The sequence below is a fragment of the Ambystoma mexicanum genome, chromosome 5p, assembly GCF_040938575.1.
Source record: "Ambystoma mexicanum isolate Mex_15411 chromosome 5p, UKY_AmexF1_1, whole genome shotgun sequence".
NCBI lineage: Eukaryota > Metazoa > Chordata > Amphibia > Caudata > Ambystomatidae > Ambystoma > Ambystoma mexicanum.
In genome coordinates, this window is record NC_090930.1 from 122,030,088 (window position 1) to 122,054,523 (window position 24,436).

Consider the following 24,436-nt stretch of genomic DNA (forward strand, 5'->3'; position numbering starts at 1 on the left):
GGAGTACCATATTATACATTGACCTATCAACTCGGAAAACTGGAGGAATTACGACTAACGGCATTACTGCTGGTACTAATACCTGATTCCACATTGAAAACCACCGAGACATTAGAATGGGGGGCTTATTAAAACTCAGTCGGGTGGCGATTCAACAGTTATAATCGGTGGTATATGCAATTGTGTATGGATTTATTAGCACTGCGACTTCAAGCTCGCAATGTGTCTTTTAGCGATTTCAGTCCAACATGTTTCATGTTGCTCTTAAGAATGTGTAAAATTAATGCAGAAAACAGGAATTAAAATATTTTTCCAATGTTGCTAGTCATTAATACTTTGACTCAAAGTAACATAACTATGATTGTAAAGTGATTTACTCACCAAAACAGGCATCAGGAAAAAAGCATCATCATTCTGTGATTCTGATGCTTACATAATGGAAGTAAAAAAATATATCTTACCTTCAGCTGCTCTTTTGAAGAAGACTTTGCAACTCCCGCAGGTCAGAGCTCCATAATGGCAACCTGAAGCTTCGTCTCCACAAATAAGGCAGGTCTTTTGTGGGGGGAAGTAATAGTCTATGGGCAAAATGTGTTCTCTGCCAGCTTCCAACCTTTATGGGTGGAAAAAAAGAGTAATAATAACATTAGTTCAGCTATGGTTCTCTGCTTTATCATCTTTTTCAACACGTCATTTCAGTAGGTAAAAGCATAGAAATGTGCCCTTAACAAGCAATACATTTCAATGGCACAAGGTTAACTTAAACATTAGTAGATGTTACTCATAATTTCATAATGACTTGCACCCATAATACCTACACACACCTCCATACTAGTATAATCTTCCTCCAGGTGGGATGGGGGCACTTTCTTTACCCCTTATTTTAGCAGGACATAACAATCATATCCCGTTCAAGTCCAATCTATTGCACAGCAGAATGACGTCCACATCGCCACGACATTCCCTATAAATGTAGACGATGCAGTAAATAATTTTTTGCCACTGTAAAGTAATTACATTTCAGAAATATGGCAAGGACACTTCTGTGCCAAGCCCCAACATGCCTATAGACATCCAGAATTCCAGCCCTTTACTCGCTATCAATATCAGGGGTCAAAGAGAGAAACAGACAGAAAGCACATCTGATCGGTGATTCACATGGCTGAATTATTTAGAAACCAAGAGACAGTAGGGGGAGTAAACTAAAATTAATCACTGTGACAAAGTCAGTATCCTGCAGTCACCCCAATGGCTGAGAAGGGCTCTTGGGATCAGGAACCCTAAACTAACTGGACCCTCTGGCCAGTGCAATGAGCCACCCGAGAGCCGTAATCGGTGGGATCCCCCAGTTAGCAATCCTCAAGAAACAGAAAGTGCAGCCCATGTTCCTGACCAGCACCCTCAATATTCCAGACAGACAAAAAGGTAAGCTTCGGACTGCTCAGGAGAAAAGGAAGCCAAGGCTAAACATAAGTGGTAGCTGCAGGAGCCCTACGTTGTGAGAAGTTAGCGAACTGACAACCACTGCAGGCCCCCTGAAAAAGGAACACGCATTAGCGTGTTGCCTTAAAGCCAATCGGCAGCCCCTCAGTAAACAAATCAAAATGAGAATAACATGCACCACTTTGTCTGCCATCTGCCAGGTACCAGTGAGGGAGTCTGGCGGAGAGCCAGGAACCTGACAACCTAGACACATGAAAGAGCCGTTGAAGCTGAGGAAGGTGGAAGGTCTGCGAGAGTTGTAGGAACTGAGCACACAGAGAAGACAGAGCTGGTTGACGTCACTGGAGAAGCTGGACAGTCTCAACTCACCTGGAAGTCCGGACAAAGAGCCAAGGGTTCAATAGAGGCCTATAGGTCCACACCAGGCACACAATGTGACTCAAAAAGAGAGATAACGTACCTGCTTCCAACTAAAGCAGAGTGAACAGTACGCTATATCCCTAAGATATGCTGGGCACTATGGGCCTCATCACGAGTTCAGTGGAATCCCGGCTGGGATACCGGCAAACTTTATTTGCTTAGCGCCCACCCTTCCGGAGGTATTAATGCCGGATCACGGGTTTGGGCGCTAAACTTTACTCCTGATTCCCCATTGGGTCATTATGGGGAATTTTCGAGGCAATTACCGCACAGTAATACCGCCGCAGGTAATTGTGCTGAAAATGGAGTCCATGGGCCTCATTACACGGTAGGCGGTAAGGGAATACCGTTACCGGTAACGAAATACCGGTAACGGTATTTTCCCAAGGCGATCACGACCCGGACCCACCGCTATTAGTGGACCCGTAAAGTACGGCGCCACCAATAGCGGCGTGGCCGCTTGCGCGCGACCCCGACACCGTAAACAGCACCATGGCGCAAATAGCACGCAATCACAACCCATGCGTACACGGCAATACCGGCATCCCAAAGACCCAAAAAGCATGTACCGGCATGGCGCTAATAACAGCATCGAAAACCACACGTTAAGAGTCCTGAGCAGTGTTCCCATCTGCCCATCTGCCCCAGGTGGACACAACCAGCACAGGTGGAGTCAATGGAGACAGCCAGCACTAAAGAGCACACCACACCCCTTCCCACACCCCTTCCCACAGCAAGATGGTCCCAACACCAGCAGCATGACATAGGCCTGCGTACATGACTGCAGTGCAGCACCAACAACAACAGGCAGCACCGAAGAGACGTAGGAGTAGGAGGAGGAGGCAGAGACCTGCGCAGCAAGCACCACCGGGGCACCCAGAAACACCACAAGGGCAGCCAACAAACCCCCGGAATCAAGGCGAAGATGACCATGGTATGTGTAAGGCACAACTAAATGTGCATCTGATAGAATGTGCCCATGGCACCATGCAAACACCAGATGAGCATGATGTGGATGTGGATGAGTATTGTCGAAATGCCCAGCCCGGACATGCATGGCGGGACAGGATCCGCGTCAGCATCGGAATCAGGAATAGCATCAGGAACAAAGGTGGAATATCATGCATGGAGAGACGTGCATTGTTGCCCTTGTGGCCGTCTTGAGGCCCACAAAGGGCCCTCTCCCAAAGAAAATCACACATACACAATGATGGAGACCATGCCTGTTTTTCAACTGCAGAAGAGTGTATTTTGAACATAACGTGTACAGAAAGTGCATAACCCCAACTGTGCAAACACCCTCCCCCCTTCCCCCCACAACACCCCCGAATACACCCTCCCCCCCTCCCCCCACAACACCCCCGAATACACCCTCCCCCCCTCCCCCCACAACACTCCCACGTGAGTTCCAAGGCGTGAACATGTCCTTCCCCAAATGTGGCCGATACTCCTTGTTGGCCCTATTTGTTCGCTCCTTCTTCGGGCGTTTGCGATGGTGTGCGCCTGAGGTTGCGCATAGAGCTGCGTAGGGGGCTTGTCTGCCGCGAACTCCCAGAGGAGGCTGGGCCTGTTTCCTCCTGGGTAGGGAGTGGACATCTGCCCTCAATCGCCTCCGCAATGCGGATCATGGCCTGCCTGAGTTGCCCCATCTCATTGCATATGCGGTTGGTGCATGCCTCCTTGGCCTCCCTCGTCTGGCGTGCGAATGCACCAATGTCCTCCCTCAGGTGCCCTGTCTCTGCCACATGTTGACCTACCAGACCAGCCATTTCGGTCTGCCTCTGGTAGATGGCTGATAGGTCAAGTTCCTCGTTGTCTGCCGGTGGAATGGCTGATGCGCCTGGATCAATAGCACTGGCATCAGGCGTAGGTTCCAGGGGGCTCCATGACACATCATGTGTGTGGGCGGGCGATCCGCCTTGGCTGAATGGACCTGGTGAAAACATTGGGGATGCGAGTAAGTGGCGTGTGGGGATGGGGCTCTGACTCAGATCCTCATTCACCGGTGCTTCCTCCGCATCGGAAAGTGGCCCAGTGGCTGCTGCCTCACCCGTAGAGCTGGTGGCAGCAGAGTGCACTCCCTCCATGCTGCCTTCAATTGATGGGAGACACACTCCCGTGGTTACCACAACAGCGGCAGGCATGGCCTCTGGCTGCGTGGCACTGCTGCTCCTGCTGCCTTTGTCCCGGTCACTACTCTTGGGTCCCCTAGAGGATGTTGCGTGGTCCCCGGTGGCATCCCTCCTGGCTTTTTTCATGGGTGTGGGAGTGGGTGCTGACGTGCGTGGCTCCTCATTTTCCGTGTGTGATCCTGCAGGGGTGATAAGAAGGGTAAATCATCATCTATGGGTCTACCTGCATTATGGCAGATTTATACATCATGCAGTTTGATGCATTTTGGGGTCATCATTGTGGAGGCATGGAATGGGGATGTTGGCTGGCTCATGCATGATTGGCCCTGTGTTGGTGGGTATGTGATGATGCATGCATGTCTGTTTGTGGCTGGATCCACGGCATTCATATGGACACATGATTGTGGGACCCCTCACCCTTCACTGCGCATTTTTGGGTGCATACACTCACCTCCATCCGATGAAACGGCCACGCCATGCTCCATATCGCCGACCCCCTCTATCGACTCAACTCCTATTGTGGAGGCACATATCTCCTCCCACTCCATCTTCAAGGGGGACTCTGCGCCACCTCCTGTGGCCATTGCCATGTTGCGGTTCACAGATAAAATGTTGCGCACACGCACCCGGAGGTCGTCCCACCTTTTGCGGCATTCCCTGACACTACGGGTGGTGGTGCCCACCGCACTGACTTTTAGCGCGACTTTGGCCCAGATGGCCTTCTTCTTAAGGAGGGCCTCCCGCCGCATATCGTTAACAAATACTACTCCTGCATTTGCAGCAAGTGTGGTGGTCAGCATCATTAGTTCCTCATTAGTGAACTTTTCTTTGCGCTGGCGATCAGCAGTTTTTTTAAGCGCCTTCGGCATCCTCGAGCTACCCGGTATGGTTCCTGGTCGGAGTTGCCTGGATATATGTCCTGGATGCAGAGGATGGCAATGGATTGTGTTTTTGAAGATGGCCGCTGTGCTCTTTCCCGTTCCTGTGCGACGACGTAATTTCCGGTTCCGCTTTTTAACGGTGTGCGGTAATGGCGGTGTCCGCTATTTACGGGTAGCGGGAGGGCGGAGGCGCTATCGGCGGTTTTGCGGGCGCCGGTAAGGGGCTTTTTGGGGTATTTAGCAGCAGGGCGGAACGGTCATTTACGGCATGGCGCTATGCTCGTGTCCGCGTACTCGTGATGGGACGCTATTAGCGGCCTCTTGCGAGGGCGGACGCGCTAATGGCGCCATGCCGTAAAATTCCGATTTTTTCCGCCTACCGTGTAATGAGGCCCCATGTCTTAAAATCGTGGCAAAAATGGCTGTGAATACAAAATATGGCGGCAAAAATGCAGTGGATTTGCCGCCACAATCATATAAAGGATGCAGGGGACACCCCCGCTCGACTTAAATGGTATAATGGGGTACACCTTTACCGGGTCAAACCAAAGCATTTTTGCCGCAATTTCTTTTACCGGTGACATTTTTGCTGCGATTTTATTACCCGATACAGAAAATGGGCATTTTTTCCCGGTGGGTTTACCCTCCGTTCTGAGCTGGGGGTAAACACGCCTGACTTGAGACTTGAGATTGGGCGGAGCGGTAAATGCAGCAGTAACACTGTTACAGAGCATTTAAGGGATACCGCCCAACTCTTGTTGAGGCCCTATACCTTGAGACTGGTGTAATAATTAGTAATACACTCGTCTTGACAAGGTTCAAACAATGAGTAGGATTCACCCACCTGAATTCTTCTCCTGCGCAGCTCCTCTCTGAACAGGATGAAAATGGGGAAATACCTAGAAGCCCCTCCGCCGACCGGAACTGAATGATTCAGCCAACGGTGGGACCTCCAGGGAAAACCCCCCAAAAGGGGAAAAAACCCTGTGCCGGGAAGAGCTGCTAAGAGTTCGAGGTGTCCAGTCAACAGCTCTCCTCGTCTGGTCTGAATGATTCTTCTCTCCAGGTGGTCAAGGTAGGTCACCAGGTTCGTTAGTGCTAATTAGGATTGAAGAACAATATCAGAGGTGAAATAGGATTCACTAAAGAAGGAGCTACCCTAACTAGGAAGGAACAAAGCAGGAGCTCAAACTGGGAGATGTGGCTTACCCCGATGTATAAATCAGAAGTCTCCAAACGACGGAAGATGTGGACCCAACTCTATGAAGAAGGATGCTAGAAGAAATCAGTCACCGGACTGCAACAAGGAACAAGGAACAGAATGCTTTCAGAAATTAATGGTACAAGATCCCTTGAGCGAAAATCCACAGAGAATAATTTGGGACCAACGTTACCCTTAGAGAAGGAAGGGGTGAAGAGGTCTGTTCTGGAAGTTCGCAGTAACCAGAGGCGAAGCAGGCGCAACCCCCAGAGGTTGAATTAGACTTCTGATGTCTGGAATTATAGAGGGAATAATGATCAGAATGAAATACTACCCCTACTATCCTGCTGCCCTGAATAGTGAGAGCTGGGATACAAGACTACAGATGAGACCTACCTGATCGCTGTGTGCAGGTTGTCAGGAGCGGCGTCTCTGTGACACCGTGAAAGTGAAAGTCGCCGTGAACGATCGTTTTCCCAGCCTCACGCTAAGAAATGAAGAGAAAACACAGATAGATGACCACAAACGGGGAGTCCCTTGACCTAGTAAAGAAAAGGTACTAAAGAGTTTTAGTAACAGAGGAGACAAACTCACGGAGCGTGGCTAATCTCACTGGAGAGTAGCAACGCACTGGATTGCCATCTGCGTATCCTGATAAGCTTTGCGTGCGTCAGGAGGCGGGGCTCCCAGCACGTCAGCGGCTGTCGGGAACAGTAGTCTGCTGCCGGCAAACTGAAACTCCTCCATGATGTGAGGAGGAAGAGGACACTGTGCGGGAGTATCCCTGTATTGCGCTATCTTATAGATAGCATTTATCACAACTGGCAAGAAAATAGATATGAGCTCTATGCCTCCCTGAGCAGGAAGCATACTGAGCTGAGTATTATATTTCTGAGACTGTCAAGAAAACTGTACAGGACACTATGGGCCTCATTACGAGGTTGGCCGTAACCCGCTGCGCTTCCAGCAACTAGCTTCCCGGTGCCACCGGGACAAGTCCCAGCGGACCAGAAACAAGGGAGCCGGTAGGCTTACCGGCACCCTTGTTTCCGGACCGCCACACTTGTAATGAGGTCCATTATACCTGTGAGCAAGTAGGGTGCTTTATTTTTTCCAAACATTTTTTTTATTAGTGATATAGTTCACAAGGAACGTTTGACAAAGACTATCTTTATATTACTGCCCAAGAATAAATACAGAATTACACAAAATACACAGATATTCATTACTATCAGTTCATCACCCGTTCAGATATTTAAAACATTAAACATATCAATTTGCACAGCAGCCTTTAAAACGTTATAATTTAAGACTTTTTGAAAGCACTTAAACCTGTACGATAATTAAACCAGGAGAACTCATTCATGGAAACAGTTATTTTGAAAAGCGTACCGCAGCAAGTCTCTCTCCATTTGATTTGGGAGTAAAGATGTATTGCCAAACTAGGCCCTCCCCCCGACAGGAATTTATGATCCTGCATCAAGTGAATAAAATGTAATACACGTCGGGCGGTTAAAGCATCGCATTCCATCAATAGATTAGGCCTCGTTACGAGTTTGGTGGTAACCCGCCGGAGCGGCCGGTGGGTTGGCTCCAACCCCGTAACACAGAATCCGGCTCCTGACTTCCCGGTGACACAGAGATATTACAAGTCCCGCCCGTGCGGGAAGTCAGACACCAGATTTTGTAACTCCCCATTCCCATAGAGTCCCATAGGACTCCCATAGGAGATGGAAGGGCAGACACTGTTGCTAATGGTGCCGTCGCTTCCATGAAGAATCTGCCTACGGTGGCCACTGCGCCCGACAGGGTCAGACTTGTCGGGCGCAACAGCTCAGATAGGCAGATCGTAGTGTTCGAAAACAATAGTGCCGGTAAGCTTACTGGCACCCTTGTTTTCCGACCACCACACTTGTAATGAAGCCAATGGTGTTTCTACAAATCATTCTTCCTTACAGTACCTACAACACCTTAAGCTACGCTCCAGCCCCTCTCTCCCTTACATAATTTCTTTAGGGGGAAAGAAATTAAAGCAAAGGCATACAAATTGTGTGCGCCAATATTGACCAAAGAATTGTTGTGAGTAGTGTGGCAGAACACCAGGGGGTCTGACATCTAACAGTATTCCAGAAAATAAACGATATCCACGGACCTCCTCAATAGTAACTATGTAGTCTGCCTCCCACAATTTTTGTTCTGCCTTGTGTGGCGAAAGCCTAAGCAGTTCCAAGGTCAGATTGTATTTTGTAATGCCCTCTTGGCACTTTGCAACCCACTTATTAGGCAAACAACGCTGCAACCCTCTGAATACGTGCCACCAAATGGAGTTCTTTTCCGCAAAGACAATTTTCACTAATAGTCTCAAGGTTTCCATATCACTCGGCAGCAATAGAATGTAAATCCAGTTCATATCTTGCCATTTGAGCAAATACCCCCTGAGGGAGCCTCAAGAGACTCCTTCAAAAGAGGGTGCCCAGTTTTATCCAGTTAGACTTTATATAAAAAAACAGGGTTTCAGCACAGTATGTGATAACCTGGAGTACCTTCTTAATGTAGAATTCAACTACTGGGACCAATGAGAAATAACCAAACTTTCTATTTATTTGACTTGCTTGTGCTACAAGTACAATCATTTTTGAGTTTTTATGATCTACAAGTTCGGTTTCACACTAGACTGAAAGACGTAAAATCCCAAATAAGTAGAATTGTCTACTCTTTCGGGGTGCTTATTTCCCAGGTACCAACTAAGTTCAGGTTAGCGCTTTTTCCTCCCAGGGTGAAGTGAGAAGACTTTAGTTTTTGTCACGTTAATGCTTAAATCATTCGCCCTTGTATAAGTTTCCAGATCCGCCGATTGGTTCTGCAGACCATAGTCCAACAACGCCTGATCGTCTGCATACAGCAAATAATTAACTGGAATACCGGCCGAAGCTGGGCGGGGGGGGGAGAAACAGGTATTAACAAAAGCACTGGTGATATCTGAGATAAATAAACTAAACAAAAATACACTAAAAGGCAACCTTGATTCAAACCATGCACACTTTTGATAGGTACAGAGAGCTGGCCCTGCCTATCCAGTCTCATTCGTACACAGGTTTCTGTATGCAGTGCAAGGTTTAAGATACTTTTCCAGCATGGGTCTGGCATGGATTCACATGCTCATGAATATTTCCCGTTGTCAGGCTGGGAATACTCGTTAAAAGGAAAAACTGTTTAACTTTCACCTTAAAACTGTATTTCTCCTCTAAACCAATCACTGTCCTCTGGGTCATACTGCCACCATCCAATGAGCGTCCTCTCCCTAAACCAGGCTTCTGGCAGCCAACTTCAGATTTTCTAAGCAAGTTACGTGGCAGTGTGACCTAGAAGAGCCACAGAGGGGCCGTAAGGAGGATTTGCATGTGAATCCATGCCAGACCCATGCTGGAGAACAATAGTTAGGTAAGTAGCTTAAACCTTCTCGAGCATGGGGTCTTGCATGGATTCACATGCTCATGAATAACAAATACACAGCAGTACCACATTACACAGCCACAGGAGATGGCAAGGCTCAAAAGAAGCAATTAACACTTACCCCTGTGTGGTGTAACCAAGCTAGGCCCAGTCATGTGGCGAGGGGAGACCAGAGCCACGTGACATGGGCGGAAATAAAGATCGAGCCGGAAGAACATCATTCCGGCACGAGCAGCAAAGCAAGTGAGTCACGCGTGGTTTGTGCTCCGAATGCGTGAGGTCCGAACAGGCGTATGAATGTGTCCTGACCTCCTGAGGAACACCAGAGGTCAGGATAAGCAACACAACAGTGGTGACGAGGATCTCCGACACCCCGTGTGTGTGTCAGGAATAAATTAAAACAAAAACTGCTACTTTTTCATAAGCAACGAGAAACTACCTCAACGTGCACATGCCGTCCTGCTGCCTGCCCGAAACGTTTCTCAACTGCGCTCTGCTGCCTGCCCAGCATTCCACAAAGCACATGCCAGAAGGGCCTGGATCAGTCCAAAACACTGTGCACAGCCCTACCACCTGCCTAACATTTCTGTGCCCAGTCATCAGAGGAACCCAGGTGAGGCGCAGCGACCGCCTCCACCACAACTCCCAGGCCATCCTAAGGCAATCACCCATGAGGCCACGTCGGTGCACGTGCTGACCCTGGTAAAAAAGCGCACGAAAATGCACGCAACAGGCAAACAGGAGGCCCACGCCAACACAGTGAAGTAAGCCAACATGACAAGCCCACATGCCAGCCCGTCCAGAGCAAGCTCTTAACGCTCTCTTGGCCTGGTCAAAAGTGTGGCGGGCCGACTGTACCACATTTGAGAAATCAGGGTACATGTGTATTCTGGTGGAGTCGTACATCAGAGTTCCCTTCTCCCTGGACAGCTTGAGGATCAGGTCCCTGTCGCGGTAGTTTAGGAGGCGGGCAATGACTGTTCGCGGAGGTGCTCCTGGTTTTGGGGTCAGCACTAGGGCCCGGTGGGCTCTCTCGACGAGGAACTGACTTGAAAATTGCGCTTCCAGGAGTAAAGTACGGATCACTTCTTCCAAGTAGACTTCCATGGGTACATTAATTGATTTCTCTGCCAAGCAGACCACTCTTAACGTTATTACGGCGCGATCGTGACTCCAAATTGTTGCACTTCATTTGCACTTGTTTCAAATGTTTCTTAATATCCAATATGTCTTTTCCCTGGGTGGTGGTTGTATCTTCCACTGTACTGATCCTGTTCTCTGCCTCCCCGACACGTGCATTCACCTGTTGAAGATCTGTTTTGATTGAGGATATGGTGTTGCCGATATCATCAAGTCTGGAGTTCACTGCAGCGAAGCCAGCCTGAAGTGCCATCATGTAGGGGTCTGGTGCCACATTGGTGGGTTGTTGGGCTACAGGGGGGCTTAGCGGCGGGGGGGCGCTCTCCTATCCTCCATTTGAGTGTTTGTAAAGGCATCCATGGGCCCTTTTTTGTTCCCCTTATTTCCTCTGGTCATAGCTGGGTGCACATAATTTTATAGCAAACGGGGTACTGAGCTTGCTTAGTGCTTTACATGTCACTATAGTGTGTATTTTCGAATTCGCACAATAGAAGGGCTCTGACTCAGGTAATCTCAGGTGCATGCTCGCCCTTCTCCCCAGCGCCACAACTGGGAGCAAGTCTGTCAACCAGGATTAGCCCATATTAGTGCTTGAGTTGGGGCACCGTTTCTCCACTTCTCCGTGTAAATGGCATGTTCCAGTGGGGGAGGGGCAGAACAATGCTGATGTTGGGGGTTACAGTCTTTTGAAGTGCTTTTGTGCCAGTGATCACAGTCGGGCCGCTTCCTGATTAGGTGTGGGGATTTACATTAAGAAGTACTCACAGAGTCAACGTTGTAGTGGGGGACCTCCCTCAAGCCAGGCGGCCCCACCGCTCGCTCACAGCGCACACAGCGGCCGCCGGGGGAGGGGAGCCCACTGCGGGTACTTCTGGATCGGAGTGCACGTAGACTGAGTAGTCTTGCCACCGGGGATTCTCCGGCAGTCGCCTGCAGCCAGGGAGGTACGCCCTCGTCCTCCCTGCCGCCCGCCCAGCAGTCCCAGAGGAGTCAGCCGCTCTTGCGCCGGTCGAGCCGGGGAGGCAGAGGCGAGTCTCGGGCGAGGGGAAGGGGGAGTCCACAGGCCCTCGATCTTCGTTGGGAAATCGGCGGCCTCCTTGCTGCAGACAGTCGTCGTTTTCAGGCCACCAAAGGGTCCGTGGGAGCCTCTCGATAACCACAATCTCGCACACTGTATTTTGCATTCATTCAGTTCCTGGATCCGCAGGATTTGTATCAGGATATTGGAGGTATGGGGCAGCTATGCGTTTAGGCTGCCATCACCATCGATGTCCCCAGCAGCGGCAGTGCTGTAAAGAGAGACAGTATATTCAGACCAGAGAGCGAGGAGACCGCGCAGACCACCCTCACGAGATCGTACTCAAGTGGCACAGCGAGTAGAGCGCTCGCTTTGACATCGGTGCAGAGCTTGCTAACGCAGGTTTGAATCCCAGCAGGGCCAAACTCAGCCTTTCATCCTTCAGAGGTCGATAAATGAGCACCACACACCGTGGGTAATAATAAGCAGCGCTCAGATACCTGAGGGTTTGTAGTGCTATATAAATGCCAAATTATTTATTATTATTATTTATTATCGTTTGACCCCTACACCACGGGAGCAGCCCTCAAGTGGGGCATATGGCTCCAGCAATTTGAGCTCCACCTGCACGTCAGGGACATTACTGAGGAAAAGAAAAAACGCATGCTCCTGCTGCTAAACATTGGCGCTGCGACATTACATTTATTCAACACACTTCCCAACAGAGGGACAGCAGACAAATACAACCTAGCAAAAGCAGTGCTCACCAACAAATTCAAGCCCGAACAGAACCCACACTATGAAAGATTCAATTTCTGCACGACCCGCCAGAGGGAGAAAGAGACAATCAACGACTTTCACGCCCAGCTAAGAGTACTGGCGAATCCCAACTAGGAATTTGCGATACGTCTGCAGATCATCAATGGGCTGTCCTCTGAAAAACTGCGATGGGCAATACTGTTGGAGAAGAAAATCCAGCTGGACTGCATACTGGCAATGGGGAGACTCCGAGAGCAAACAGAGGACCAAGTAGCAGCCATGGAAGCCGCAATACGACGTCTGTCCCTGGACAACCGACAAAAGGAGGAAGTAGCAGAAGTCCAAGGTCGACAAGATGCACAGCAACAAGATGGAAACCGCCCCAGTAACATGAGACCTGGACGCCCGCAAGGGTGAAACGACACCTGCAAGTGGTGTGGTGGCCCCTGGCGCAGAGGCAAACAGTGCCCAGCATGGGGAGTAACATGTCAGAAGTGCAAACAACTGAATCATTTTGCAGCCGTAAGCCTGAAACCCATGACCCCGAGAGACTCAAGACAACAACACCTCCAACCAGCAACCAAAAGGGACGGGAAAAGCCAGATCGATCGACACTACCCAGGGGTCACCCAGCAGAAGCGGGACAGAAGAGTCCTCCGATGTAAGTGCATCCCCCGATAGACGTGGGAAAGAAAGGCAGAATAAAACAAGAGGAAAGGAACACAGAGTACACATGATCTCCACCATAAAGCCAAACAGAACGAAACCCGGGCGAAAGAAGAAGCAACACAAGCGGCCATCATGAAGCATGCTAGCGGACGGAAACCCCACAAAAGTGGTAACTGATACAGGAGCGACAGTGAACGGCATTTCCATCCACACGTACAACAATCTAGATCCAAAGCCGACACTCCAAAATTAAGCGAGTGAAACGGTTTGCATACGCAAAAAGCCCCTAACAGTGAGTGGATCATTCTGATCAAACTTAGCTTACAATGGAGCCACGCGCAGAACAAGAATATACGTAGTGGATGTGGGCCTGGAGATGCTACCGAGTTGTCGCACCGCAGAGAAACAACACCTAATACACTAATACACTTTGCTAAAGCGTCAACCCAATGGAAATAGACAACCTTTAAGCAAAACACCACAAAGTATTTCAGGGGATAGGGTGCTTCAGTGGAAGAAGAATCAAACTACACATCGATCTGACGATAGAGCCCAAGGCTGTATGACACTGCCGAGTCCCCTTCCATATGAGAGAAGAGGTCGAAAAAGAACTGGTTAAACTGGAAAAACTTGGAATAATTGAGAAAATGTTCGGCCCCACCCCATGGGTGTCACCTATGGTCGTCGCACAAAAACCATGACAACCGAATGCAGTGAGAATATGCATTGACATGAGTCTACCCAATGTGGCCATTGGACGAGAACGCGATTACTGAAAGGGGCAGGGAAACTCTAAACTCTGGACCAGAGTATTATTGGAATACACAAAACCTGAAAAAATTGTCCAGAGTGCACATTTTTCACGTGACTAATTCCACTTGGCCCCTCTTGAAGTGTGGGCTTCCATCTGCCTTTTAAATGATTTCACGTGTTGCAGCGCTTTGCAGTATGCAAGATGCAAAGCACATTATTATGCTGGGCTATTCCTAATGCATGGGATTGTAATGCGAGGTAGTCTTCTCTTCCATTTTCATAGATTTTGTAATTCTTACAAGTTTTGTCATTCCTTTTGATGCACATCGCATTTAATTTTAGGTCTTTCCTTCCATTTATTAATTTGTCCTAATTTAGGAAGATTTAAATTCCCGTTCCATTTAATTGATTTAATAGTTTTTTCTTTGGCAGCCGCTGTCTGACCGTTTGCTCCACTAGCAGTCACGTGATTGCTTTTCACTTGATAAATCCTACCTCCCTCCTGCAGCGTGGGCTTCCATCTGCCCTTTAATTAACTTCACGTGCTACAGAGGCCTGAGGTCAGCAAGATGCACTAGCATGTCATAATGCTGGGCTACTTCTGCCCACTCAGGTATGGACGCATGTGTAGCACGTCACCTGTATTTCATTCCAGCACAGACATTTGAAGCGGCTGGTCTATAAAACAGTGCACGGATCTTAATTCACGTGAGTTTTGATTGAACTGGCCACCCATTTACAGGTCTGGGCGGGGAATCTTACTAGATGTTAGGTTCACGCCACGGCTGGTCTGTTCCTTTGTTCCGTTTGTTCCTTTGATTTTGAACTTAACGGCGCTTTTGAGGCTGCTTAATTATTTATTTCACGTTTAAAACTGCTCGCACACAAGTCGACTCGGTGCAGCCTTCAGTAATGCGATAGATAGGAAGGTCTCTAGCATATTTGTTCTTGATGCAAATGTGCTTTAGTGCCACTCTGTTTATTATTAGCATATTTAGCACCTAAGCGGCAGATCGTCTACATTTTTGTCTTATGCACGTTCATTAACCAACTCAGTTCTGTGATTCCTAGACTTTTCGCTTTTTCTTATGAGCCCAGGGCAATTGACTAGTGTTGCTTTACACTTATGATCTTAAGGTAGCCGATTAGTGTTTTTATTTTTCAGTTAACTGGTCTTTCCAAAACTGGACAGTTGGTTCTATACCACAACTCATCAAGTGAGCCATTTTTTTATGCTTGCCACTGAAGAGTACAGTTTAAAGTAGCTGGACCACCATTCAGGTGAGTTCTCGCACAGTATGCGGCACAATCTTGTGGTCTTGGCCCCAAGTGTTCAATCCTAATATATTTTCTTTCCCATCCAGGTTCCATTTTCCTGGGTTAGGTTGGGGCCACCGATCGTAGTCTTCCCAGCTCAATTCTACCTTGGCTACGACAGCTTTTCACACATAAGGTTAGCCCTTGCACATCCCTGTGCACTCATAATGTTGGCCAGGACTGTGGGCACCATATGTATGGGATACATTACTCACCGTAATCGTATTTCTGATGCTTGTATCTGCTTAGATTCACATGCTGTGCATAGGCCGACATCTAGTGGAAGCTGCGGAGTATTACAGTTTGTTTTGCCAGTAATACTATCCCTAGTGTGACGTCCACTGTACCCATGATCCCTCACGGGTCTAGGACCCTCAGATTGTATTTTTTCTGACATGAGGTAGCATGAGGAGTAGCGTGAGTACAGATAATCCAAGCAGATAGGAAAGATAAGACTACAAGCATCCATGCGCCTTCTCTCAGAAGGGAGGAAGGGTGGGTCGCATGTGAATCTAAGCAGATACAAGCATCAGAAATACGATTACGGTGAGTAATGTATCCCTTCTGAGGCTTGTGGAATCTGCTTAGATCACATGCTGTGCATAGATTAGCGAGCAGTGTTAGAAGGAGGTGGGATGTGAGAAGGGTCATGAGCAAATAAATGTCTTAGAACCGCTTGTCCCACTTGAGTATCTGTCTTGGAATGGGTGTCAATGCAGTAGTGCTGAGTAAAAGTTTGAATAGAGCTCCAAGTAGCTGCTTTGCAAATGGTGTCAAGGGGTACATTTGCAATGAAAGTCAGAGTGGCCCCATGCCTCTTGTAGAGTGGGCTCTTGGCGTGAAAGGCAGAGTTTTTTCAGAAAGGGAGTAACACAGCTGGATACAATTATCAATCCACTTAGAGATGGCACCTTTAGAGACGCAATCTCCCTCTCTGCCTGTAGCTACGGAGACAAACAGCTGGTCTGTTTTCCTTAGCGGTCTGGTCTTGTTTACATAGTAGAGGACCGCCCTACGCACATCTAGGGTTGTAGTTTCACCTCAGCCGAGCTTTGTGGGTCTTGGAAGAAAGCCGGAAGCTCGATTGACTGGTTCACGTGGAATTTAGAAATAAACTTAGGTGAGAACCTAGGGTGTGTACATAAAACCAGTTTATCTTTATGAACTGTAAAGAATGGATCCTGCATTGACGGAGCCTGAATTTCACTGACCCTTCTTATAGATGTAATTGCTACTAAGAAGGCCGTCTTATAAGTCAGGTGTTTGAGACTGCTTTTATGCATGGGCTCGAATGGGGGGACCCATGAGTTTAGATAGCACCACGCTAAGGTCCCATCCTGGTGGTGGGTTTGAAATAGGAGGGTGAAGTCTCTTTACTCCTTCCATGAAAGCTTTAACCACTGGTATCTTCCACAACGACACTTTGTTATGGGAGGTGGTGTATGCTGACAGCCCTGCCAGGTGTACCTTCAGTGAGTTAAATACCAGTCCTGCATCCAGCAGGTGGAGCATGTATGTGACAATTGTGGAAGGAGTGCAATCAACCGGGTTGATTTGCTTATTCTGGCACCAGATAACAAATCCTTTCCATTTGTCAAAGTAGCAGTGCCTCGTGTTTGGCTTCCTAGATTCTTTAGGATGTCCATACATCTCTGTGGTAATTTGAGATGTCTGAACTCTATGACCTCAGGAGCCATGCTGCCAGGTTCATTGAGTTGGGTTGAGGATGCACTGTTTGACCTTGGTGCTGGGACAGTAGGTTCTACCAGCCCGGGAGTTTGATGGGTTCGCACACCGCTAGTCTGCGTAAGTGTGGGAACCACGGTTGTCTCGCCCACATGGGAGCAACTAGGACGAGCGTCATCGATTCTCTGTTCATCTTGTTGACCACCTTCCTGATGAGAGGTGTTGGTGTAAAAGCGTACGCAAACATCCCTGACCAGTTCATCCACAGGGTGTTCCCCTGGGAGTCTGGTTGGAGGAATCTGGATGCAAATCCTGGGCACTGTCTGTTTTCGCTTGTGGCCAATAGGTTTATAGTGGGGAAACCCCACTGAGTCATGCTCCTCTGGTAGGGGATCCCTGCTCAAAGCATCCGCCAGAGAATTGAGATCCCCTGGAACATGTTGAGATGACAGGAAGATGTTCCGTCTGAATGCCCATATCCAAATTTTCTGGGCAAGCTTGGACAGATTTGGCGAACGAGTCCCTCCTTGCTTGTTCAGGTAAAACATGGCTGTAGTGCTGTTCGCTCGGATCTGCACTGATAGATTCAACATGTAGGGCTTGAACGCTTGAAGCGCTCTGAATACTGCCAGAAGCTCTAGCAGGTTGATATGATTCTTGGCCACTGAGTGAGACCAGAGACCCTGTGCTGTGTGGTGGAGATGGTGAGCTCCCCACCCTGTCAGGCATGCATCGGTTGTGACTACCGCCTGTATCTCGGGATCGTAAAAGGGTTTCCCCTTGGATAGATTTTCTCTTGTCCACCAGTGAAGGCTTTGTACAAGTGTTTGCGAAACGACCACTAGATCGTCCCACTGACCACTTGCATGAGACCACTGTTTCGCCAACCATTCCTGCATGGCACGCATGCGCAGGCGCGCGTGTGGGACCAGGTAAATACATGATGCCATCATGCCCAGCAAACGCATTGCTTTGCGTACCGTTATCTGGCGACCGGTCTGATATTGCGGAATTTGCAGCAGTATATTCCAAATTCTTTCCTCTGATGGAAAGGTTAACCCCTCTTGCGTGTCTAGGATAGCTCCTAGGAACTGTTTGGAGGTGCTTGGCACCAGACTTGACTTTTTCTTGTTTATCATTCTTTGAATGTTTGTTCTGCAAATTACTGGGGTCTCCCCCGTGATGAGCCAGTCGTCCAGGTAAGGGTACACCGGGATCGCCTCCCTGCGTAGGTGTGCTGCCGGCACCGCCAGTACCTTGGTGAATACCCTTGGAGCTGAAGCTATCCCGAAGGGCAGTACCTTGAACTGGTAGTGGCGACTGTCCACCTTGAAGCGCAAGTACTTTCTGTGCGCTGGGAACATGGAAATATGAAAATATGCATCTTTCATGTCCAATGTTGCCATGTAATCCCCATTTTCTAAGAGGGGCATTACCTCTTGGAGAGTCGTCATGTGAAATTTTTGGGGCTTGACATACTTGTTTGCAGGCCGTAAGTCCAATACTGGGCGCATTGTCAAATCCTTTTTTGGCACAAGGAAGTAAGTTGAATAGATACCCTTGTTTACCTGGTGTCCCGGGATGAGTTCTATCGCGTCCTTTGCAAGAAGATTGGCGATCTCCTCGAGGAGGATCTTCTGGTGGTCCAAAGAATGTATTTTTTGTCGTGGAGGGTGGTTTCGGGGACGCTCTAAGAGTTCGATGCAGTATCCTGCGGACACTGTGGACAGCACCCATCTGTCTGATGTGATCCCTTCCCAAGCTTGGGTGAAGTTGGAAATGCGTCCCCCTACTGGGGATGCGTGAGAAGGGACCCTGAACGGAGCGTCACTGTTTCGGTGGAGGCGTGCCGCCGCCTCTACTGGGGCTGCCTCTACCTTTACCACGTCCTCTCTTATTACCCCTGCCATAACCCTGAGTAGACTGCTGGTTGTTTTTGTTCCATGGTGTACCCTGCCCCTGGGAATAGTTTGATCCTCTGGGAATTTTGTCCACGTGGGCGACGAACATTGCCATTCCCTCTTTGGTTTGGGGGTTTATTGGTTAGTTGGCCTAGGGATTGGAGTGTCTCATACTCGTCCTTGGCATTTTTCAGCGCATCCTCGACCGCCTTTCCAAAGAATAGATCCGGCTCCACCGGTTTATCTATTAATGATGCTTGGGTTTCGGATTTGAACCCAGATTGCCGCAACCAAGCATGCCTTTTGATAACAGTACTTTCTGCTATCAATCTGCCGGCGTTATCCGTGGCATCAAAGGTTGCTTTTAAAATGCAACCGGACACGGCTCTTCCCTCCGCCGAAACTCGTGCCAATTGGCTTTTTAATGGTTCTAGGGTGGAATCTGAGTGCCGCGACTTCTTCCCACTGGTGGCAGTTGTAACTCGCCAGCAGGGTGGTAGAGTGGGCAATCCTTGCCTGGTAGGCAGAAGTGTAGGCTACCTTCCTGCCCAAGCCATAAATCTTCTTGCTCTCCTTGTCGGGAGGAGCTTCGGACGATGCTCCTCCCGACCCGCCCTCTTACGGGTGTTTATAAGTACCAGGGAGTCCGGTTTCAGATGCACAGTGGGCCTGATTGAGCTGCCCTGAAAAGCTTCTCAATTCTGGGGTTTACTGCCCTAGTGAGATTGGGATTAACAAGTTATGGGTCTATTCTTCTTTGGATTGACTTGAGGATAGGGATGGCCTGGGCAACAGGTCTCCTTTCTCCCACTAACTCCTCGGCAAAGTCCTTCTCTTCTTGAGCACCTTGGGTGTCAATGTGGAAGTGTTCTGCCGCTCTGGATAGAACTTCATTCAAGAGAGGCTGGTTGTCGACAGGAGTCGGTAACCGGGGGTTATCTACTGGGCAATCTACCCTGTAGGTTTCTGGGTCGTCCTCCTCCTCTTGGTCCTCATCATCCCCATAGTAGCCCGTCCGAGTTTGTTCATCCAACATGCCCAAATCTGGATCCTCACAAAAGGATGGATCTCCCTGGTATTGAGAATAGGGCTGTATACAGAAGGGGTTTTAAGATTGTGTTGGTGCTTCAACCCGCGACTTTTTACTAGGGTTATTGGATCCTTAGAGCCTGAGGGTGCTGACTCGTCAGGGATATAAGAGAGAAAGTGTTCAGGGTTCTTGGTGTAGAAATCTGCCAATGATGACATCCTTGGGGAATGACTCTTTCTTGGAGGGCTTTCCCTGTTTTAACTTGACTAGACCTACTGGGTTGAGCAGGGGTCTTTGGGATAACAGAAGACTGAGACTTGTCCGTCTGTGTATGTGGAGTAGAATGTTTTTGAGGTTTGGAAGGAGGCTGGGACGGCTTCCTCTGTTTTCCCCCTTCCCCGTGGGTGGAAGAGTGTTTACCCTGATTTTTCGCCCCTTCTGAGCCTTTCGCCACCTGGCACCGAGGTTCGGGGGTAGTGTCCCTATCTCTCGCTGACGCCGACTCCTGGAGTGCGGTCTGGGGATAGAGGTCGGCTTCGTCTTCCGACGATCGAACCTCCGTTATCTTGGGGAGCGAGGCACTCTTGGCAACAGTGGATGGTTGCCTGGAGTCATGCGGCGATCCAGATCGAGAACGCCCAGAGGACACCGATTCGGAGCGTTCTCTAATGTGCCTCTTTCGGAGTACTCGACGTGCGCGTCGAGTCTCGGTTGGACTTCATGTGTTTTGTGGAAGTGCTGTGGGTAGCGCTTGTGTCGCCGGGGGTTTTCCCCATAGCCGCCTTGCCGGACGAACTTCCGAGGTCAGGGATTGCGCTTGGCTGTCTCTTGACGCCACGTTGCCCTCGCCGTCCGAAAGCATGGCGTCGCTGCCATTGCTGAAGGCGCCCTCCGCTGCCATGGCCTCTTGACGCCTGGCGTGGTGGGCCCAACGCTTGATCGAACGGTCCTTTAGTGTTTTCGGTTTGAACCTACTACACGCTCTGCAGTTCGCCTCGGGGTGGTCCCTCGGCAAGCAGAGATTGCACGTGGCGTGTCTGTCAAGTGCGGTTGCACTTGGGGCAAAATTGGAAAGGGGTAACCTCCATACGCACCTTGTGGCAGCGGGCTAATAAGTGTAGGAATATATAAGGAATATATAATATATAAGAATGTACCAATATACTAAAGAGAGTAGAGTATGTCCACCCCCCACTCTCCCTACTTGCAGGGCTGAGGCCAGAGGCCTTCCAAGGCCCGGGCCGAGGCCAGAGGCCTTCCAAGGCCCGGGCCGAGGCCAGAGGCCTTCCGAGGCCCAAATCTGTCGTGCAGCTCTCAACGGTCGATTCTTTCTCCGGGCCGGCGTTGAGTGTGGAAGTTCGGTGACTCGACGTTGGGGTGGAGAAATGGGGAAATATAACAATATTTTTGCAAAAGTATGGCTAAGGCCAGGGAACTCCGCGGGATGCTTCCGACCAGTATGGCGGAAAAAAACGATCTGAGGGTCCTAGACGCGTGAGGGATCATGGGTACAGTGGACGTCAAAATAGGGATAGTATTACTGGCACGCCCTGTGTCGGCACCCATTTTTGAGTTTCGAAAAACAAACTGTAATACGCCGCGGCTTCCACTAGATGTCGGCCTATGCACAGCATGTGATCTAAGCAGATTCCACAAGCCTCAGAAATATTTATATATTTTCTCATATTTTTTCAATATTTTTTCATTATATTCACTTTCTATCAAATTCAGCTTTGCCATGGTGGCGCCCTTCTGCCTATACTCAATCAGCACGGCTTTTTCTAGGTCTCACTAACTCCTTGCTCTGGGCTTTACCTCTGTGGAATGTGGAAATTTTTATTGGGTTTATAGACGTCCATTGTGTGTTTTAAATTTAAATTTTAGGTTTTATAACTGCACAGGCTGCATGTGGTGTGGAGATTTATGATTTAGAGTTTGGTTTAGGGCAGGGCATTATTGCACATTTATGTAGTTATGCTCTTGTCTTACAGTGTGGTTACATCTTTTCTCCTGATGAAGACGTTCTTAAATCTACATTCCATGTCGAAACCGGTTGAGTTCCTTAAAGGGATGTGATCATCATTCTTTCCTCAGATCCACCTTTGCGATAGATTGTTTCATTCAATCAGTTCTATTGCTGACTATAATAATATAAAAATAATTATATAGGTTACGGGGAGAATTTGTTTATCCCTTCTCTCTTTTTGTTTATACCCAAATAAAATAGTTTTGTCTGTTTTTTAGTAGTTTTTGTATGAATGACAGACTGTTGAGTAAGAGTTGAATGCTGCACTATGAATGTATATTGTGGTTGTTTTTTTTAGTCAATTTTATGTGTAGCCTTGCTGTCCTGCCATGTTATACAAGATAGCATGTGATTCATTGACTTTTATGAATGTTTGTATGATGTCAAAATACATTTTGATACAACTTTGTAGTAAATAAATTTGCACTCTGGACTATTTTTTCAGGTTTTGAGCATTGGACGAGAACCCCATGTCACCCCCACCATCGATGAACTGTTCCCAGACATAACGGGAGCCAAAGTTTTCAGCAAGACAGACCTAAAGTCAGGCTACCACCAGCTACTCCTAGCCAAGGAGCCCAGGAATATCACAACGTTTTCATCCAACTTGGGCCTCCGAAGATACAAACGGCTGAACTTTGGTATATCCTCAATGACAGATTTCTTCCAGAATGAGATCAGGAAAATGCTCCACGGGCTTGCCAGAACCACCAACATCAGCAATGACATCCTGGTTTACGGCACCACCACAAGCGACTAGCAGCAGTCCTCAAACGGCTAGAGGGAGCAGGCCTCACCGTACACGCAGAAAAATTTGAAGTTAACAAAAGTGAAGAGAACTTTTTTGGCTATGTATTCAACTCTGACGAGTGTCGCTGGACCCGGCCAAAGGTAGCGACATAAAAGGCACCAAAGCCCTCACATCAGCATCCGAAAAGAGGAGCTTCAAGGTTATGGCTACTTACTGTGCAAGATTTATACAGGACCTAGCTACCCTTGCAGTGCCGCTGAGGGAGCTCACGAAAAAAGACACACAATGGGAATGGACAGAACAGCACCAACAATCGTTCCAACGCATAAAAGATTTGCTATCCAGCACCACAAAAATGGCTTTTTTCAACATAGACGGGGACACAGAACTCCTGGTAGACGCCAGCCGAGAAGAGCTAGGGCGGTACCCACACAAGTAGACAAGGAAGGAAGCGTATATCCAGTTGCGTTCGCCAGCCGAACGCTAACAAAGACAGAACAAAACTATGCACACATTGAGAAGGAGGCATTAGCGATCCTATTGGGCTGCCGCCACTTCAGAGAGTATCTACTAGGGCAACCAGCAAAAGTATTCACAGATCACAAACCACTGATACTGATCTTCAGGGGGTCTGCACCGCACCCCCTGGCGCGGCTAGAAAAGTGGATGCTCCAACTGCAGCCATTCAACATTGACGTTGCATACAGAGCCGGAGCGGACAATCCAGCGCATTATTTGTTCTACCACCCCTGACCCGCCATCAAACGTGAGGAACAACATGCAGTTGAGACAGAGGTGCATGTATGCCATGTGATTGCCTGCGCACGCCCACAAGCCCTTACACTGCAAGAAATTGCAGAGGAGACAAAGAGTGACACCTGCCTACAGCGAACCATCCAAGCCATCAAATCAGGTGACTGGAAGAACTACTTAGCTGCTGTAGCACAACACACCACAATGGCCCAAGAAAAGCTAAAGGCGCTGTTTGGAATGCGCCATGAGCTCACATTGTCGGAAGAAGGAATTGTGCTGAAGGTACACAGAATTGTTCTACCTGAGTCATTGGAAATAAGAGCCCTGCAACTAATGCACAGAGGTCATCGAGGCATAGTGAAGACCCAAGCGTTCTTGAAATCAAGGATGGGGATGCCACATATGCAACACTGCGTGACTGAAGTGGTGGAAACCTGCGCAGCATGACAGTCAGCGAGGAGACTACAACGCCTGAACCCATCATCAGAGCACCCAGAAGCACACAAGGTGGGAATCTGTGAGCATGGATTTTTGTACTGTCGCCAGAGAGGAGTACCTCTTTGTCCTAGTCGACGAATTTAGCAGATACCCAGAAGTGGAGCACATCAAGTCCATGAATGCAGAGGTCTCTAGCATATTTGTTCTTGATGCAAATGTGCTTTAGTGCCACTCTGTTTATTATTAGCATATTTAGCACCTAAGCGGCAGAGCATCTACATTTTTGTCTTATGCATGTTCATTAACCAACTCAGTTCTGTGATTCCTAGACTTTTTGCTTTTTCTTATGAGCCCAGGGCAATTGACTAGTGTTGCTTTACATTTATATCTTAAGGTAGCTGATTAGTGTTTTTGTTTTTCAATTAACTAGTCTTTCCAACACTGGACAGTTGGTTCTATACCACAACTCATCAAGTGGGCCATTTTTTTGATGCTTGCTAATGAAGGGTACAGTTTAAAGTAGCTGGACCACCATTCAGGCGAGTTCTCGCACAGTATGCGGCACAATCTTGCGGTCTTGGCCCCAAGTGTTCAATCCCAATATATTTTCTTTCCCACCCAGGTTCCATTTTCCTGGGTTATGTTGGGGCCACTGATCGTAGTCT

At 48.6% G+C, this 24,436-nt stretch overlaps 1 protein-coding gene across 1 annotated transcript in view; it reads right to left on the minus strand.

The window, feature by feature from the left end:
• AR (androgen receptor) overlaps positions 1–24,436 on the minus strand; it is a 1,337,360-nt gene that overhangs the window by 994,443 nt on the left and 318,481 nt on the right. Inside the window, exon 2 of the mRNA XM_069612517.1 lies at positions 462–613. Coding sequence (XP_069468618.1) covers positions 462–613 — 152 coding nt within the window. The remainder of the gene's footprint in view (positions 1–461; positions 614–24,436) is intronic.